This window comes from Meriones unguiculatus, chromosome X (assembly GCF_030254825.1).
Source record: "Meriones unguiculatus strain TT.TT164.6M chromosome X, Bangor_MerUng_6.1, whole genome shotgun sequence".
Classification (NCBI taxonomy): Eukaryota; Metazoa; Chordata; class Mammalia; order Rodentia; family Muridae; genus Meriones; species Meriones unguiculatus.
The window spans coordinates 94,809,306-94,830,433 of NC_083369.1; the positions used below are offsets into that span (position 1 = coordinate 94,809,306).

Below are 21,128 nucleotides of genomic sequence, written 5' to 3' on the forward strand. Positions count from 1 at the left end.
TTATCTGCTGCTCTGGAGCTCTAATGCTGGGGGTAGAGGGATGTTTGCCAATCTACAACAAAAAATGGCACCATGTTCCACAAATGGTTCTTCCCTCTCCACGGTGAGATGGATCTTTCTAGAGCCAATGAGTTACTGGTGAAGTTTGCCAAAAAGCTCATCATCACCTGGAAAGAGTTTGACCTCCGGACACACAGAGTACCCTGTTTCGAGCAGCTGTTAGGGAGTCTTTTTCAGTTATGAAATCTCTGAAAATTTCTCTGTTCTGAAATACCCATCTACTGGAGAAAGCTTCTATAAAGCAGCCAAGAATCAGGCTACAGGGATGACAGCTCTGTGCAACCTCATCTCTTTCACAGACTCTGGTACTTTAGCCCTCCAGGTAAGACAAGGTCAGAGCCCCAACGAACAAAGGGATGGCCTGACCCAAAATACAGCCACTTCTTGCAAAACACATGAGGTCATTTAAGAGGCAAGGATCCTGTACCTTTTTTGTCCAGCTGAGTACAGTGCCTGTGGCTATTTCTTTTTACCTGATAGGTTTAGGTTAGACCTACAGGTTAAAAGGTTATCTGTAATGTTTATTCTTCGAAAGACCTCTTTCAAGGAGCCCTCGGGCCCTCCCTGTTGATAGCTTCAGGGTAGTTTGTGAGTTTCTGGAAATCTAGCACGAAAATCGGGGACCTGTTTCCTAGTGGTAGTAAAGGGGAACTGGTATGACTCTTCATAGACAGGCAGGAAAACAACTGCTCTAAGTCTTCCAGGAAATGGAGGAAGAAGTTGAGCCATCAGGAAGAGAGGGTATTAGCTTGTTTCATTTTTTTTTCTTTTTTTTTTCTTGTTTCACTTTTAAATGAGATGTTTCTTTACTTAGGTTTGGGTTTTTTTGTTTTGTTATTTTTTTGTTTTTTTGTTTTGTTTTGTTTTGTGGTGCTGGAGATGCTCCTTGCTTTGGAATAAAATTATGTAGGAATATTTTCTTCGACAACACTGGAGAATATCATGTTTTTGTACAGTTCTTGCATATGTTTTAAATCGTCTCTAAGAACTGTGCCTCCAGCCTGGATCTCAGGGTAGATGCTGTTTTTATAGTTAGGAGAACAAAATGTCTTAAGTTCAATAATAAAAGATTGGTAACTTACGAAGGGAAAGAAAAAAAAAAGATAATGCTCCAAGATCAAGATGGTCAAGTTGTTTTCAATTCATAAGAGTAAGAAGGGTTCAGCAAAGACAGGTGACACCCATAACCCCAGCACTTGGGAGGCAGAGGGAGGCGGATCACTGTGAGTTTGAAGACAGCCAGGTCTATAAAACAAGGCTACACAGAGGAACTATCTCAACCCCCTGCCAAAATGGGTCAACAAATTCAAATTATTAAACATAATGCAACACAGAGACTAGCAACAGAAACCGTATGATCTCAATAGATTACATAACAGGCCTCCAAAAAAGTTCAACATCACTTCAAAATAAAAGCCCTGGAGAGGAGCTGGAGATGCAACTAGGTTGATAGTATTTGCCACCTAGCACTCATAAAACCCTGGGTATAATCCCCAGACCTTATAATATAAATAACTATGATGGTGCACACCTGTAATACCAGCACTTTAAAAGCTGAGCAGTAGGAATGCTACAAATTTAAGGTCAGATAAGCTACGTAGTACATTTCAACCTAGTCTATGCTGCAGAGTAAGATCATGTATCTATCAATCACACAAAGATAGAACAAAATGCTCGTACACGAGAAGAACTAATTCTGGAAAGTGAAAATGATCTAGTTTGAATGTGATCCCATTAAAAATTTACAGAATTAAAATAAGTAATCCTAAACTCTATATATACAGAAGCAAAAAGCCAAGGCATTCCTGAACAGTAAGACAATGCTGAAGGAGACATAGTGACTCATGTCCATGATCTCAACACTTAGGAGGCCGAGACAAGAGGACTGCCACAAATTCAAGGGCAGCCTTAACTACATGGCAAATACCAGACCAGACAGTATTACAGAAAGGCCCTGTCTCAGAACCAAACCAAACCAAACAAAAAGCAAACAAAAAAAGTGGGTTTATTTCTAGGTCTTCTATTTGATTCCACTGATCCACCATTTTGTTTCTATGCCAGTACCGTGAAGTTTTTATTACTGTTGCTCTATAGTACAGCTTGAAATCAGGGATGGAGATACCTCCAGAAGATCTCTTATTGTACAGGATTGTTTAGCAATTCTGGGTTTTTTGTTTTTCCCTATGAAATTGAAAATTGTTCTTTCAAGTTCTGTAAATTGTGTTGGTATTTTGATGGGAATTACATTAAATCTGTAGATTGCTTTTGGTGGGAGGGCCACTTTCACTACGTTAATCCTACCCATCCATGAGCAACCACTTTGGAAATCAACCACATTGGAAATCAATCTGGCACTTTCTCAGAAAATTAGGAAAAGTGCTACCTCAAGATCCAGCTATACCACTCCTAGACATATATCCAAAACATGCTTAAACTATACAACAAGGACATTTGCTCAACCATGTTCATAGCAGCTCTATTCATAATAGCCAGAATCTGAAAGCAACCTAGATGTCCCTCAATGGAGGAATGGATACAGAAATTGTGGCACATTTATATAACAGAATATTACTCAGCTATTAAAAACAAGGAAATCAAGAAATCTGTAGGCAAATGGTGGGAACTAGAAACGATCATCTGGAGTGAGGTAACCCAGAAGCAGAAAGACACACATGGTATATACACTCGTAAGTGGATATTTGCCATATAATATAGGATAAACATACTAAAATCTATACTCCTAAAGAAGCTAAACAACAAGGAAGACCCTAGGGAAGATGCTCAATCCTCATTCAAAAGGACAAACATGACAGACATCAGAAGCAGAAGACAGGGAACAGGACAGGAGCCTACCACAGAGGGCCTCTGAAAGACTTACTGATCCAGGTGTCAAAGCAGAGTCTGAGACTCATAGCTAAACTGGAGAGAGTGCAAGGAATCTTATGAAAGAATGGGGAGACAGAAAGACCTGGAGGGGACAGGAGCTTCACAAGAAGACCAACAAAGCCAAAAAACTGAGCCCTGGGGGCCGTGCAGAGACTGATAACCCAATCAAGGACAATGCATGGAGAGGACCTAAAACCACGGTTCAGATGTAGCCCATACAGTCAGTATCCAAAGGGGTCCCTAGTATGAGGAGCAGGGCTTTCTCTGGCATGAACTCAGTGACAAGCTCTCTGATCACCTCCCCCTGGGGCGTACAGCCCTTCCAGGCCACAGATGAAGATAATGCAGCCAGTCCTGCTGAGACCTGATAGGCTAGGGCCAGATAGAAGGGGAGGAGGACCTCCTGTATCAGTGGACTAGGGGAGATGCATAGGGGGAGAAGGAGGGAGGGTGGGATTGCGAGGAGACAAGGGACAGGGCCATAGCCAGGACACAAATTAAATAAATTGTAATGCTGTGAAAATATATATATGTGTGTGTGTGTGTGAAAAAAGCAAATAAATGAGTGGAGAGTGGGGAGAAGTAGCTTAGTAGGTGAAGTACTTGTCTTAGAAATACAAGGACACACAAGGACTTCCAAAACCCAATTAAGAACTTGAGTACGGGGCTGGAGAGATGGATCGGAAGTTAAGAGCACTGGCTGCTCTTAACAGAGGTCCTGAGTTCAATTCCTAGCAACCACATGGTGGCTCACAACCATCTATAATGATATCTGGTACCCTCTTTTGGCCTGCAGGCATACATGCAGGCAGAACACTGTATACATAATAAGTAAATAAATCTTAAAAAAAAAAAAAGAAGCTGAATATGATGGTACCATTCATTTGTATTGTTAGGAAGGTGTGGACAGGCAGATCCCTGGGGTTCACTTTAGTCTATGTGGCAAATTGTCAGTGAGAGATCTTGATTCAAAAACTAAAGTAAGGGTTCCCACCTTTAATCCCAGCATTTAAGAGGTCAGATCTCTGAGTTTGAGGCTAGCCTGGTCCACAGAGCAGGTTCCAGGACGGCTGAGGGGAAATACAGAGAAATCCTGTCTTGAAAAACCAAAATAAACAAATAAAAACTAAAGTAAAGTAGTATTTCTAAAGAACAAGACCCACACGGTCCTGTGGCCTACATCCACACCCACAAGTTTGGAGGTATCACAGATCCTTATTTCAAACTATACAACTCAGCTGTAGTAACAAAATAGCATGGTACTGTTATAAAACAGACCCATAGACCAAAATGGAATAGGATAAAAACCCCAGAAATAAGCCCAGGAAACTAAGACCACCTGATCAACCCCAACACAGGGAGGCAGAGGCATGCCTGGCCGACAGGTCCAGTTCCAGGACAACCAGGGACATTCAGAGAAACAAATGGGATTATTTGGAATTATAAGGCTTCTGCACAGTAAACAATTACCAGGATATAGAGAAGGACTATAAAATAAAGCAAAATTTTTGCCAGCTGTATATCTGGAAAGGAAATTAGTATCTAGAATCTATAAAGGACTCAAAAAAGTAAATTCAGAAAAATCACCCAAATTATAAATGAGTAAATGAACACTACAGTTTTCAAAAGAATAGGCTCATGAATAAACGAAATATTCAGCATCCTTGGCTCTTAATGCAGATACACTTATAGATTCCATTTCACTACAGTCAGAATATCTACTACAAAGAAACCAAAAACTGCTGGCAATGAGGAGACAATAAATTAGTATATCCACTGAGGAAATCCATAGATAGTCTTTAGTTTCTTCAAAAAACTAAAACTGAAAAGCTGGGTGTGGTGGCTGCAATCCCAGCACACAGGGCGGCAGAGGCAGGTTTATATCTGTGAGTTCAAGGCCAGCCAGGTCTACAAAGAGATTCCAGGACAACCAAGGCAACTACACCAAGAAACCAAGTCTCGAAAAACAAACAAACAAAACAAAAACAAAAACCTAAAACTATTGTATGACCCAATGACATCAGTCCTAGGTGGGAGCCTAAATCAGCTTACTACAACACACATGCACGTTTACTGTAGCCAAGACTGAAAATCAACCCCTATGCCCATCATCAGATGAACAGATTTTAAAATGTGGAATATATTATGCAACGGAAGTTCATTCAGCCTTAAAGAACACCGAAACTGTGGCATCTTCAGAAAAATGGATGGGACCAGAGCACATCGTGTTAACTAAAATAAGCCAGATTCAGAAAAACAAGTATATTTTCTTTGACATGAAGAACCCAAATTTAATAATTTAAAAAGCATCAAAGGGGATATTTAACAACATACACAACAAATGAAAGCAGAAGGGGAGCTACTTAAGAGGAGAAGGGAAGCCATCAGAGAGGGAAAAAGAGGACAAGAGATAGAAGTAGTGGGAGTGAATATGAACAAAGTACAATATACACATATGAAAATGTCACAGTGAAATCATGCTGAGTCATGTTAAAATGTTTCTATTTCAGTAAGTACAAACTTTTAAGGAGAGACAATGTACAAACATTTCAAAATAAAGACAACCTAAGTAAGTAGGTAGGTAGGTAGGTAAGAAGATCGGTTGGGTGGGTGGGTGGGTAGATGGAGAGAGACAGAGAAAGTGAAAACTAGGACAGGTTTGGTAGATTTCAGGTTAAATTCAACAAATGCCCACCATCCTCAACAAAACCATTATAAAGGGAAAGTCATATGAGAAAAACCCTTAAATTAAAGAATAATGAGTATCAATTAAAAACACATACAGTTTTCATTAGCATTGAAGCTTCTAAGAATGGCCTTCAGTTCCTGCAGCTTCTGGTTGGCTCTTGCATGTACACTGTCAATCAGGAGCTTTTCTATTGATAAGTGGTCAATCTGCACAAACAGCAACAACAAAATCCAATGCACAATTAAAACATTTTGACTATAAAAGTGTGAGCACACACAACTGTGTCTTAAGGTACTTCTTTTCAGTATTGGAGATTAACCAGTATTAGCAAATTTAGATGATGTAAGAACATAACTTAAATGATTCTGAGCTTTTAATTATTTTGTATAATATTGGAAGCATCAAAACTAAAATTAGTTTTTTGCTAAGTATAGGAGGCTGGGGGTGAAGTTCAGCTGGTCGACTGCTCAACATGCAGAAAGCTGTGAATTTTATTCCCCAGCACTTCAAAAACTGTGGGGGATGGGCATGACTATAACCCCAGCACTTAGGAGGTAGAGGCAGGAGATCAGAAATTCATGGTCATTCTCAGACATATAACAAGACTGAGGCCAGCCTATGTGACATAAGACTCTTTCTTGCAGGGCACTCAATCTATGTGAATTGAGGCCATTCTGGTCTACATAGCAAGTTCCAGGCCAGAAATGGCTCCATAGTGAGACCCTGCCTCAAAACACAACCACAAAGTATTTCATTAAATGTAAATCTAGAGTATATATACATATCAGTCAGTAGTCACAAATTCTCGGATGCCAGACATTAAAAATTAAATGGTCCAATTTAAACTATGCAACTTAAATTAGGCTAGGACCATAATTCAGTTTAAATACAACCCACAGCATTCCCTTACACACTAAAACTGAAAGATATTATTATATTCTACAGTACCAGATGTTAAAAAGACAAAATAAAATAAATATATGTATAACGCTGATCTAAAACAAGCTTCATGCAGGGTTTTAGAAATTATTACATATCTTAAAGATTTGTGCTAAAAGTTCTATATGTGCTGAACTATATTTAATCAAATCAATATTAAAATACACTGACAACCATTTACCTTCATGGCTCTTTCTACTAATTTAGAATCAGAAGCTGGCAAAGGAGGATCATGAAAGATCTGTAAAGGCTTGGAGACATCGTTCTCATCGATTTTAATTGTAACTTTGTGAACCGATGCTGTGCCCGTTTTTCTCCCTAGAACCTGTTGACTGAAAGGGGGCAGAGGGAGAATGACATATAAACACAGCTTTTTAACTTTTACAGTCAAATAGAAACAAGCATTATGCTACTGAGTCAGAACCTTGAACATAACAGGCCCTCAGTGTTTGTGCAGGGAATACTGAAAAGACATTCCATCATCCAATTCAGAATTTGCTCTATTACACTTTAAAAATAGCTAGTGAATTTAAAAATTAAATATATGCACACACACACAACCCTGAAAACGGAAACTGCCTTATAAGTAGTATCTGCTTCTGTTTTATTCACAGAACATTATAATGACATCAATTTCAAATAGGAATTAAAAATGATAAATAGCCTCATACCAATTTTCTCCAAATCAGTTTCCAAAGTTGCAATTTAAAATGGGAAACTAAGCCAGGCCTGGTGGCATGTGCCTTTAAGCCCAGCACTCAGGGAGGCAGAAGCAGGTAGATCTCTATTGAGTTCGAGGCCAGCCTGGTCTACAAAGCAAGTCCAGGACAGCCAAGACTATACAGAGAAACCGTCTCAAAAATAAATAAATAAATAGATAGATAGATAAACAGACAAACAAATAAGAGAAACTGTGATAAGAAGTATGTTTCAAAAAGTGATGCTCAACAGTCTAACCTTTGGGGACTAGGGATACGGTGCCAATGGCAGAGGGCTTACTTTGCATGCATAAGGCCCTTGGTTTGATCACCAGCGCCACCCAAAACCCAATCTGAACTAATAGTCTTTGAACAATCCAGCATGAGCCCACAGTAAGCTAGTCTAACTTAAAAATATACATAGTACTCTAACAGAGGTAGCAATTATGGATGTCTCGTGTGGCCTACATGATAGTGTGACTTCACTAAATTAAAGTACATTACTATGGGCACGTAGCTATTCATATGTGATAAATGAGTTTTACAAGGAAAAGCAGCCAAAAAGACAGGACTCACTTATCACACAGACCCACCAGAACCAATTTTACTTACTTCCAAACTGAAAGAGAGAGGCACTTTCCAGCATGGTATCTTTCCACCTGTACAAGATCTCCCCACCTCTCTCGGATTAACATTAGAGTCTGGGAATGCAACACTTCTAATTGAAGGGATAAGCAGAAACAATCTGATTGATCTTGTTAAGCAAAATATAGTATCTTAACCAAGTAGCTAATAAGCACAGGTAAATCTCATTTTACAAGGAATCTATTCCCAAAAAGCTGGCTATGAAGAAATCCTCTAGAATCATCTTTGTCTAATGACTCATCCTCAATATGACAAAATCTGAATTATATTTCCAAATGACTCATCATATGAAGTAGTGGAGCATGTGGCATAATTTTAGAAAAACAGCTGATGATTTTGGCCTAAATAAACAAAACTGGGGTCCAGGCCTGTCCCTTAATTCATCATTGTTCAGAAAATACAAATTGATCAGATAATACATTTTTCAACCCCCTTTTTGGAGACAGGTTCTCATTATGTACTACAGACTGAATTAGCTATGTAGTCCAGGCTGGCCTCAAAAGCAACATCTTGCGCCTCACCTGGCTCTCAGGTGCTGGGATTGCAGGCATGTACCCACCTTACCCAGAAAACAGTGCTATTTTTAAGTAATCGCTTGAGGAGTTGCTTGCAAATTCAGTGGTAAAACTTGAAATCTATCTTATAGCTGTATCATTAATGTTCAGGCTGGGTGGTTCTCCGTGTCCATTTCTACCCCAAAAGGGTTGGGTGTGGGAAGGACAGGCCAGATTACCACACTTCAGGACAAAGGATAAATAGGAAATGTAGAGAAAAGAGGGAGACACAAAATCCTTACAGTACATGTCTCAAATTTCAGAAGGATACGTAGGCAGTTGTACATGTCCTGAAGAGGTTTCTCATCAGCAAAGAGCCTAGACTGCACCAGTTGATGGATAAAGTCGATCTGTATGCTATGAACCAAAGCTCGCCCATCTTCCATTGGCAGAAGAAAAGAAGTCAGCATTATAGCATTAACTGAGACAGTGCATACTAAAAATAAAATTTAAATTTAAAAAAAAAAGGAACTGAGATTATCTTGAGAAAACTACAGATTATACACTGAAAAAACGCTGCAATTTCTCCAATCAGTAAGTAATTATGCTTATCAAAAATTTGCTTCAAATTACAGAATAAACTGTTACAACTGTTACACACTTCCACAGAAATACTTCACTAATATAAGAATGGCAAAACCAGTACTATGATGAATTTACCTCCTGTTTCCTTATCCTCAACTAAAATTTCTAGCTTGAGAAGGCGCCACGGAACTTCTGGGTCATCGCCCATCACTGTCAAGGTTGCTTCAAATTCTCCTTCAACTCGAAACTTCACACGGCCATTTACTTTTAGAAAAGGAAGAAGTATACATTGCTTTAAAACAGTAAGCTTCTGGCTAATCTCCAAGTTTCAGTCTCATTTATGAGCCATTTTAAATAGACTCTAAGTTTTGTCCTATGTGTTGAAACAAGTCCGTGGTTCAAGCATAGACAGCAGATAGTGTCCAGGTCGTTAAATAGACAAAGGCAACTCTTCCTACATATCAATCAACAGCAGAGCATATTCTCCAGGCTCAACTTTTGGGACCTCTTTTCTTCTCCGGCCTCAGGTATTCCCAACTCATTCTCCCCAGCGCAAATACCACTGTGTTTTTTGGGTACTAACAAGAGAACTATTGGAGATGGCAAATCACAAGTTCAAACACCACAAAAATCATCTACTTGTTCTCTGAACAAAACCCAAAAGCCCACTTAAGAAAATATTCTTATAAAAACAAGTCTTAAGTACATACCCACTGTAAGATTTGCTAGCTGTGGAGGAAGATCTGTCGTTACAAGCCTATGTCTAAGAATCTGATTAAGCTGATGAAGTGTAGCTTGTTTCTCGATTTTGGTAATTGGATCTGGAGGAATAATTTTATCCTACAAAAAATAAGAAATACTTTTTAAATAATATACAAAAGATGTATATGTCTTCATACATTTTCTTACTTTACCCAAGACAATCAAAACACTCATTTCATCCAATAATACAGACCATGCATTTGAGTACAAGTAATTCTCAACCACATTGCTAAAACCATGTTCTTCTTGTGTTCCGTTTATAACACCAAGTTACTATCAATAGGTGATTTACTCTTATTTCCTAAATGATGTATAGAATACAATAGCACCAATTCATTCAACTATCATAATACAGTTTTAAAGCACTTCCAAAATGCTACTGCTATGGCGTTATAGTCACACCTGTGTGGAGAGCTCTCAGAAAAAAAAAAAAAGAAAAACATGTTTTCACCCTGGCCTTCACCGGGAGACAGAGATAGGCAGGATGTTTTGCAAGTCCACTTTCTTTGTTTGGGTGAGGAAGGATCACACAGACAAGTGGTTGAGGTAAACAAGTTTGACCTCTCAATGAACCCCTTCCTTGTAGCAAGGTGCTTTGCTCTGACTATAAAAAGGAATTGTGGAATTAACCAGGTTTAACAGTTCTACTGGCAGCCCTCTCAAACTGATCTTGTGTGTAGTGTGTTATTTTATTCAATCTCACTACCCACTCAGGAACTGTTCAACTCTGCCTTCGGGCTCTGGCACACCTGAAATAGACACTACATTATATTTACACATCTGCTCACTCCCAACAAAGACAGGGAAAGGGAAGGAAATAAAGAAACAAAGACAACAGAAAGGAGGAAAGGAAAGATTCCCCAGTTCAAAATCTACTCACAGTATGGCCCCAATTTATTACTAACTACCACATTTTTACTTGTAGAGAAAAAAAAATGGACCTATATGAACTACTTGCTTTAAAAATGTGGTTTTTCCTATGCTACATAATCCAAATCCAAAACCTTCAACTTTTATAAGCATAGGGGCAAAACACTTACTCGGATGCAGGTTGGAAGACGTGGATAAGAGCCAGTAGTCAGTACATCAATGGCATATGGGATAGCAAAGCTAGGCAGGCGTGCATGGACCAGGGCATCTCTAGCTAAGGAGGCCAGGCGATCGGCAGTGTCCACAAATAAGATGGCTTGCTGATCCAAAAAGCTTGAGATCATCTTTAAAACAAAGGGTAGATAAATAAGCTGCCTTGAAAATTATCTTTTTTATTAAATATCAATTACTCACTCTAAAACAAGCTTTAAAATAAATTAATATAGGTGGTGTCATATTTATTGGAAGATATAGCGATTTGTATTTAACATTAAAAATAGTAATTTTCTTTCATTTCTCCACTTTTGATATCACACATATAATACCAAATATCAAGATTAAAAAATATATTTGTTGACATACTTCTAGTGTTGGCTAGCAAAGATGTAGGTAAAATCATGGACTCCTAGACTACCTTGATATAAATTTTAACTCTAATTTACTAGCCCTGTCCCCTTGGGCAAGTGGACACTTATCTAACATTTGCTTTTCCAGACAGACAGGGTTTCTCTGTATAGCCCTAGCTGTCCTGGAACTCTGCTGACCAGGCTGGCCTCAAACTCAAGAGATCTACCTGCCTCTGCCTCCTGAGTGCTGGGATTGAAGGAGTACACCACCACTACCCAGGGAAGCAAAACGGAGGTAATGATTCCCAATCTCATGACGTTGTTCTGAAAAATTAAGTACTACATACCTAAACTTCAGAATAGCATCTAGAACACAGTAAATACTTAGCACATATTGCCCAGAATTAGATCCAGACCAACATTCTGCCCAATAGAGAAATTCTACCAGTTTTCTAGTCAGTGCAGAAGTAGACTACCTCCTTCAAATCTTGACACCTGTTTAACATCATATCTAGCATTCCTTTCTCTCATGTCCTTCAAACAGGCTTCTGGTGAACAACTTAAATCACCCAGAATTAATACAATAGAATACCATATATAGACAGTGATCTAGTGATCTGTATCTTTTGTTGTCTAATTTCTACAGGTATTTTGTTGCCTAATTTCTACAGCTCTAGAAAATAGAACCAAATAATTAACTATCACCTTAGAGATGAGAAAACTGATTCTCAGGTGAAAACCTTCCCCCCCCCCCCCGCAAAAAAAAAATAAAGCTTAATAATTACAAAAACTAGAGCAAGAAAATTTGTTTTCTTCTCTTAGATTCAATATATGTACTGACCCAAAAGAAATGCTATTTTTTGTAACTAATGCAGTGTTCTATCAATTCCACCAATACTAACTTCTTACTCATAGCCACAATACTACTAAAACACAGTCTCAACTGCTTGAACTGGTTTTGACTCTGATTTAGGCTATTGTAAGAATCTTGTGAAAATGTTCATGAAACCAAAATAAGGGAAAAGAAAAACAGACACCTCCTTCTGGGAAGATGGGAACAAAACTGAGATATCAGTTTATCCAGCCTGCACTACTCTATCTGTTTAATAAAATGCAGACACAAAGTTCGCTGACATCAGTATATAAAATATTGCTTAGCATACAAAAATTTGCAAATTATAATTTCAAAATTATATAAAAACAGAAACTTCTCCCTTAAGGAATTCCTTTTAAGTTTTTTTTTTAGGATTATTTATTTATTATGTATACAGTGTTCTGCCTGCGTATGTGCCTGCATGCCAGCAGAGGGCATCAGATCTCAATATAAGTGGTTGTGAACCACCATGTGGTTCCTAGGGATTAAACTCAGGACCATTGGAAGAGCAACCAGTGCTCTTAACCTCTGAGCCATCTCTCCAGCCCTCTTTTTAAATTCTTAATTAATTAAATAAGCAGTGGTTCTCAACCTTCCTAATGCTGCTACCCTTTAATACAGTTTCTCATGTTGTGGTCATTATTTTTATTATTACTTCACAGCTATAATTCTGCTCCTGTTGAGAACCATAATATAAATATTTTGGGAGACAGAAGTCTTTCAAAGGGGTCACGACCCACAGGTTGAAAACCACTGTTCTAAGGACTCATACAATTTTGAAGCTAAATGCTTCTTCCCCTTTAGTTCCTCTAGTGTTATATTTAAAGTCTCCTCGGTATATAATGTCTTTCAGATATATCCTCCTCTTCCTTTTGGTCCTGTCAATAAACAAATATTAGGCTTCCACAGAAACGCAGTATATATTATCACAAAGGAACATGATTATTGACATCACTAATGACAATGAAATCAACAGATATTAAAGCGAAAGTTTAAAGTTAGCATGTAACATTTAAAGTTATTTGTTTGGGGACAACATCTTGCCATGTAGTCTGTAACCTAGATCCGATGACCATCTTTACACAGCCTCCTGGGTGCAAGGATCAGAGGCATGTGTTACCATGTCCAGCTTTCGAAGTTATTTTATACAAAGTGAAATCAAAAGTTTAACTCACCGCACATTTTTCTACTTTGCCAGCATCGTTCGCCCATTTTACTAAAGCCAATAATCGAACAAAGAGTTGGCGTGTGCGGCTAGCAAACTGTACAATTTCTATTTTCCTATAAAAGAAGAAAGTTCTCATCTGAACCAGCATATTATATTTCACGATTTTTTTATCTGAATAAAAAGATTTGTTTACAAACACAATAAAATTAACCTGAATATTTACATAAATATTAATTTCATCTCATCTCTGTGTCCTCATACCTTTTACCATAGAGCAATAAATAAATCTAATACTTTTTCTACAGTGAATTATAATTCCATTATAATTATCATTTTGGTTAGAGGACTTGAAATATACTCTTTACTAAAGCTTGAAACTATGGTTTTTTTTCTACAAAATCAAGGGCTATTTCCTAACTTAAATAAAGTAACTGAAAAAAAAAAGAATTTCACTATGAAACTCTTTACTCCAATGAATTTTGATGGCAAAGCTGAAGGTAATTGTCCATTACTTTGGACAATCAAAGACAGTATACTGATAAGTAACCGGTAGTTCTGTGCATATCCATTCTGATACTGTACTCAGTTCTTTGCTTTTTCACCCAGCAATCACCAATCTTTTTATCATCTCCTAAAGCTTTAAGAGCTTCATTAAATCCTTTCTACCCTCTATCTATTAGCTAGACCTCTTTCCTTCAGAACCACTACACAATTGACAGTCTACCTTTCAAGGTTTAAGACACTGGAAAAAAAGAAAAGATCAGCATGCCAGGACTAATAGGAAGATCCAGGAGAATACCAACCTACCTCCAAGTGCAGTCGAAACTATTTATTAATTTAATGTGACTTTTTAATGACCCATACATCAAACCAACATCTCTGCATCTTGCCAATGCCATCACTATGATGCAACAATGTATCCAAATAAGTTTTTGCTCAAGTCTATTGCTGACTGAATACTCAAAAGTCAAGCTGCTATTGAGCGTGTGTGAAGACCACATACAACCTGGAGGATTCCTTAACACCATGATTACTAGAAGCAGAGAAAATCCAAGGGTTCTTTGTCACTGTCTGTCAAGGATTTTCAAAGAAGACAAGCAAGACCTTGAGATCCAACACACGTGTTAAAAGTACATTAAGCTCTGACAGGGCTGGGGTCACAGCTCAGAATGGAAGGCACCACACACAAATATACAGCCTCCTGGACACCACCTACCTCAGGACTCGGAAGGTCAGGGTTGTTTCTCTCTCGCCCACGAGCAACTAGATTTACCTAGTAGTTTCTTCTCCCTAAATATGCTCCTCTACCAGAAAATTGGCCTTCTCTGTAGACTACTGTAACATGGTTTTCTGACACCTCAGTCTCAACTGATACGGTGCAGGAGTCAGCTCTTCAAAAGCCCAGCGTCCCTTCCTACCCCGCGACAGTTTGTAAACGGGTGGGTTTTCAATACAATACAGGTTCAATTTCAATTGTGCTTTCCAGCTCTATCTTTTTCATTCCTGTCGAGGTATACAAATAGGGCCTTTGGTGTCGCTAAGGGAGAGGTAGCCGCTAAGGAGTACTACAAACCTCCCTAGTGACTTGGTCTTAAAAACCAACCCCAAGGCACATAGGTAGTATCAAAAGTAAGATCAAGTAACCCTTATGTTATAGTACCAATTTAAATAGCAATAACTCGGTCTCCTTAAATCTTGCTCCTTTGGCCTACGAAACCTAGGAGTCGTAAGCCCTAAGCTTAAATTGAAACAAAAAATATTTCAACTATAGAACAGCAAAAGCAGGAGACTTAAAGTCAATGTGCTAAAAGTTATCTAACCACATCATGACAGCAGGTGTCTAAAGCCAGTCTACTCAACTTCCATTAGAGACTATACAGTTACATTTTCCTATTCCTCCCAAGGACTTGCCTTGATCAGTCATTTCAAAAGGCTTCAAGAACAAAGGTTCTACACCCAAGTACCAAGAAGACAAGAATTGCATTCCCTTGTGCTGCCAACAAAATACACAGTCCTAGGTTTCTTTCCTCCTAGGTTCCTACGTCAATAGCTACATTCTCAAGAGTTTAAAAAAAATCAATAAGGAGACAGCTTTAAGATTTTTTTTTTCATACTCACCTTTCCACATCAGATTTCCTTGGCAATCTAAGAAGAGAAAAAAAAAGTTGATTAAATATATATGCATGCCTTCATCAAAATATGATAATAGCCTTTATTCTGACTACATTTCTTCATATTTCAGAAAAACTGAGCAAATAGTAACTACTGGCTCAAGCAGCTGCTAACTCCCTGCACTTATACTTTAGCAACAATATAGCTATGAAGTAAAAACTGAGAAAGCAACATTTCTTTACACTCAAAATACTTCAATAGATACTATGTGTATCTGGAACATTGAAAAAGCTCCTGGGCCGTGGTGCTGCATACCTTTTGACTCCAGCACTCAGGAGGCAGAAGCAGGACAATCCATTTCAGTTTGAGACCAGTCTGGTATACATAGTGAGTTCCAGTACAACCAGAACTATGATGAGACCCTGTCTCTAATAAATAAATAAACATCCTGACTCCAGATTACATCAGCACACAGTATCAGAGTCAGAAAAAAAAAATCTTTTAAGACCGAAATAGCTACAGGTGTAGGAGTAGCACTTAGTTGTCACCTTCTCTGAACCCAGTGAGCACTTCAGTTCTTAGCAGCGATCCTATTATGTGGTGTTATAGTAGGCGAATCTGGAAGCTAGGGTACAATCAAGTTCTCCAGTAGTCACTGGCAGCAACCTTGTGTCAGCTTTCTCATTGATAAATTATACTACTCTTCTATTGATGCCTGGAAAAATCTTAAATCAGCTTTCTGAACCTCCACGCTCCAGTAATCTCTAGCTTCATGGTCCAAGACTCAACAGCTCTCAAGTCTGCCCAGAATTATCAGATCCCGAAGAATGCACCCAGCTGCTTAATGCTCTTTTCCCACCCCACCCCCAACACACACACAAACCCCATATGTGCCTCACAAAATAGAAAAAAAAAGGGTACAAGGAGGGGAAACTACTAAAGTGAGCTGTCTTATTCTCAGGGAAGACATTGGGATAGATGGAAGCTACAGATATGGTCAGAGTAACAGAGGAACTTTAGGTAAGGAACTGGAGTACAGAGTTAAGTGGTACAGCACCTGCATAGCACACACCAGGGTTCAATCGCGAGGGGAGAGGTAGTGTTCCGGACACTGATGAACACCAAGCCAGATGGGGAGGAGGAGGGGTGTTAGACAGAAAGACCAGCATACCAGAAAGCCAAGTAGAAATGGAAAGGCCATTAGAAGGCTGCAAATAAGAACCATGTCTGTAATGACAAGCACTTGGGAGGCTGAGACAAGAGGCTTGCCACAGGCCAGCCTAGGATACAAAGTAAGACCCTGTCTCAAAGATTGCAAAGAAAAGCAGCCCCTCAACAGTTCCTCTACATGAAAAAAGCTCCTCAGGGTACTCCCCCAGGGGCCTCGTTCTCAGGAGGGAGGGGGGGAAAATGAGGATTAGGGGGATGGGAACAGAGTAGAGCTTATGGGTAAAATAGGAAGGCAAAAACCCACTGCTCCAGCTCCTACCTGCCCCAGAGACTCCTAAAGGATCAGCTCCCATTAGAAATGCTACCATTTCTAAGACAAAGGACAGGATTGGCTGCCTGCCTCCCTTTTCTCCTTGACACTTCCACTTCTATTTTAAATTCCTTTATGAAAATTCACCACATGGGGGAAAAGCTCTAAGATGCAAATGGTGAAAGAGTCATAGAGCATTTTTATGCTACACTTTAGTAGAAGTTCATGTGGCTGAAACCCTAGCATGTGCTGATCTTAAAAGAGGTTAAAAAGCAAAGAACAGAATATATGACCCAAAAAAGTTAAGGCAGAAAGTATGTGCTGGAGATGAACAAGCAGCAAAAGAAAATCTAGAAATTTGGGGCTCAAACCAATCACCTAAATTGTTGAAACTATTTTTTATCTTTTGTGTTTCTGATAGACTCATTGTTGAAAAACTAAATACATATCCCTCAGGACTTCTACGTTAATACACTAATTCTGGCAGAAGGATGCAAAGTTCCATGCCAGCCTGATCTACAAAAGAGCAACAGTGTCTCAAAAACAAAATCAAGTAATTTTAGTTGGCACATATCAAATTGGAAAGTTGATCGTTTAATTGTATCAAGAGTAACAGTTGCTTTTCCCATAAGTATCCATGGTTTTAAGAGAGACATTTCTGAAAATTAATTCATTCATGTACTAAATGATCAAGCATTTAGTTAAGCCCCAAGTACATGACAGACACTGTTCTTTTCATGGGGAGAGCAAAACAAATCAAAATCCTTATTTTCCTGGAATTTCTAGTCCATGGTAGAGGCACAACATACTAATGATGTCACAAGCAGTAAGCACTGTAAGGAAAACACACCAGAGGAGAACAGATGCAAAGTACTGTTATATGGGCACTTAGAGAAAGAAAGTCTTTGATCTAAGTTATACATGAGCTAAGACCTAAAGGAAATGAGAAGGAAAACCACAGGTATTTTTGGAAAAGACATCATAAAATTGTAAACTGCCGCCATGAACTATCAAGAAACAGCAAGGTTAGGGTAGGTCAATAGAACAGAATGAGACCATTAGCACATGAATTAAAGAGGTAGAGTAGATAAGGAACAGTTCTATCAAGGCCCTAAACATAAAAAAGACCGTGTCCTGATTTTTATAGCGAAGTCTCAGTGTATGTGAGTTGTCTGGCTTTTATTAATTAACTTATTTTAAATGTGTGGTGCTGAAGAGCAGAAGCCAGAACTTGCTCTACCACTCTACCACTAGTGCTCTACCATTAGGCTACAGTCCTAGCCCAATGTGTTGTATTATTATTATTATTATTATTATTATTATTATTATTATTGAAACATAATGCCAGCCAGCCCAAGCTGACAGCAAATTCCCTATGTTGCCTACAGGCCATTCTTTAACTTCTGATCCTCCTGCCTTGACCTCTGAAGTACTGGGGGCACACTGTACAACACTATGCTTAAGGCAGTGTGTGTGTGTGTGTGTGTGTGTGTGTGTGTGTGTTCAAGGGTATCCTGGCTTAGACCACAAATTTTATGATCACTAATACTCTAAAAACTTTTTTTTCTGTGTGGTTTTTGTTGTATTTGGGGCAGGGTGGAGGGAAGGTTGGTGCTGTCTGATGGTTTGAGATGGGGCAATGTAGCCCCTTGCTCTCCTGGAATTGGCTATACAGGCTGGCCTCAAACCGAAGAGACCCACCTACTTCTGCAAGGATTAAAGCCATGCACCATCATGTCTGGCTGAGGATTAGGAGGGCGGGGACAGAGAAGAGTTAAGGGAGTATTTGGGGATATAGGGTCTCACTATGTAGTTTTTTGAGACTGGCCTAAAGCTTGTGATCTCTTGCTTTAGCTTCCTAAACACTGAGACCACAAGCATAGATCCCATAGATCCACTACCAAAGGCAGCTCCTGGGTTAAATTTTTTGAATTTTATTAGTTTATTGATTTATTTCAATTTATTCACTTTGTATCGCTGCTACAGCCGCCTCCCTTATCTCCTCCCAGTCCCACCCTCCCTCCCTCTTCTCCCCTCTGGGTTAGATGTTGAATTGTATGGATCTAGACACAGGATGTGGAATTTAGCTGAGGTCTGCGCTTGAGAGATGTATACAAGTACAAATGGTGCAGGACTAAAACTGTATCATTCCACGTCAATAAAACAGATGCTTCTCCATAAACCAAGCACTAAAATTAAAAACAGCACACAACTCAATGAATTTCCACAAATCCTACAAATATTCTAGAAACACAGAAAATTACTACAAATATAGAAAAAGCAAATTGCATGATCCATGATCAGTGTTTTTAACCACAGCTATGCATAGGACATATATGAAATATTCTCTTCAATTCATATGAACTCCTAAAATATATTGCTACAAGAATTTCTAAGCATGACAGCTATTTATCTCTCAGAAGCCGTGGGGGGCAGGGGAGGGAGGGATGGCTCACACCTGTAATCCTAGCGCTTACAAAACCCGGGATCACGCGTTCAAAAAAAAAAAAAGAAAGAACAAGAGTCTCAGCCAGTTGTAGTGGCGCATGCTTGTAATCCCAACACTACACTAAAGAGGCTGAGCCAGAACTGAAGGCTAGAAGGGCAGCCTGACCATACAGGAAGACCATATCTCAATAACCATGAGTAACTAAATGATAATACCACCTCTTTCGGCAAGGTTAGGCTTCGTCTCATTCACAAGTACAGTACATCAAAACTGAAAGGGAATCTTTTACAAGAGGAAGTGAAGCCCTGGCTAATTCTTTTAGTCATGTACAAATATTTGAATCTCTAGTAAAAAGTATCACCAGATAAAGCCTAACGTCTACGTACTGAAATGTTTTCCTGAGCCTCACAATAGGGAAGGGGTGAAAACTTTTATGAACCTCAGGTTTTTAAAACAGAGTTTCAAAATTGTACAAGGCCGTTTATTAGCTCACCGAACCATCGGTGTATGCTGCTAGTATTCTGAAGGGATTAACACTCTGAGCACGCCCCAAGGCAAATTAGGTAACTAGGTGACTGAAATCAGAAGGCTCGATAGAAAAAAAAGTATTTTACTTTCTACAGTCACAAAGACTCTGAACGGTTTCAAATGCTTCAGGAAGACTCAGAATCATAGTATTTTAAACAGAATCTACCTCCTGCGTTCAGAGAAACCGTAACCTACATTTAAAACATATTGTCAGAAGGGTGTAAACCATACCCAGGCTTTGAAAATCGCGTTCAAATTTTATTTATGTAGTTCTAGATGCTTTCTCTTCGTCTGAGGTGGGTTTTTTTGTTTGTTTGTTTTGTTTTGTTTTTCAGAAGATCCCACCAAGAAATCAATACAGCGCTGTTGGGAACTCAAGACAAAAATCCCAAAGACAGTCTTCAGCGCAAGTGTAACACGCGAAGCTAACCAGTCTCCGGGCTTTCATCCCCAACCAGATCCCCAACCACCACCTCCTCCTCCTCATCCCCGGAATCTGAACCCCATGAATTTCAAATATCTACGCTACACGGTAGAGCTCAGTAAACGGCGGGCGCGAGCCTCTCTCTCTCTCTCTCTCCCTCTCTCTCTCTCTCTCTCTCTCTCTCTCTGCCCACAGGGCGGGAAGGGCAAGCGGGGAGCCGAGAAGCAGACGGGGGTTCGCGGCACTTACAGGTCCGTCAATACCATAAGCTCCGAGTAGGCCCGGTGCAGCAGAAATTCGATGAGCGTGCTAAGCCGGTAACCAGGGCTGGCTGCGGCGGCCGCTGCCGCCGCCACGGCGGCTCCCGGAGGCAGGGGAACCGGGGCGGACGCAGAGCCGCTGCCGCCGCCGCCACCGCCGCCGCCGCCGCCGCCGCCGCCACCGCCGCCGCCAGGAGGGATCAGCTGGTGGTTCTCCAGCTGCACTGGGGCCATGGCGGCGCACAGCCCGGCTTGGCGCGAGCGCCCGAGATGCAGCCCTGGAGCCTCCTCCCGGGCTCGGTGACCGCACCGAGGCGGGCGCGGGCAGAGTGGCCGCCGCCTAGCGCCAGGCCGCCTCTGAACAGGAAGCCGAGTCGGAGCTGCAGAGGACCGCCCCCATACAGGGCCGGACGGTCCAGCCGGCCGCCAGGAGGCGAGCGCGGGGAGGAAGGACCGCGAGGGTGGTGGGAGTTTTTGGTGGGGTTGCTCAGCGGCCGCCGGGCCTATCGGCTTCTGCTTCCATGTTTGCTGCGTTGTGGAGCGGAAGTCGCCAGACAGAACGGAAAAGGAACCCGCGGGGGCCCCCTTCCAGTGGCAACCTGTGACCGTTCCCCCCGCTCCGTGCGGCGCTGAGGGGGA

The 21,128-nt window shown here is 40.2% G+C and overlaps 1 protein-coding gene across 2 annotated transcripts in view; it reads right to left on the reverse strand.

The window, feature by feature from the left end:
* The window catches only part of Med14 (mediator complex subunit 14), an 87,187-nt gene extending 66,464 nt beyond the window's left edge, over positions 1-20,723 (reverse strand). For both annotated transcript variants that reach the window (XM_021660899.2, XM_021660896.2), the window contains exons 1-10: positions 20,479-20,723; positions 15,355-15,381; positions 13,244-13,349; positions 10,799-10,972; positions 9,707-9,836; positions 9,132-9,260; positions 8,743-8,850; positions 7,885-8,017; positions 6,756-6,906; positions 5,730-5,841 (exon numbers count right to left, since the gene is read on the reverse strand). In XM_021660899.2, the coding sequence (XP_021516574.1) occupies positions 5,730-5,841; positions 6,756-6,906; positions 7,885-8,017; positions 8,743-8,850; positions 9,132-9,260; positions 9,707-9,836; positions 10,799-10,972; positions 13,244-13,349; positions 15,355-15,381; positions 20,479-20,723 (1,315 nt within the window). The remainder of the gene's footprint in view (positions 1-5,729; positions 5,842-6,755; positions 6,907-7,884; positions 8,018-8,742; positions 8,851-9,131; positions 9,261-9,706; positions 9,837-10,798; positions 10,973-13,243; positions 13,350-15,354; positions 15,382-20,478) is intronic.
* Positions 20,724-21,128: the final 405 nt, after the last annotated feature.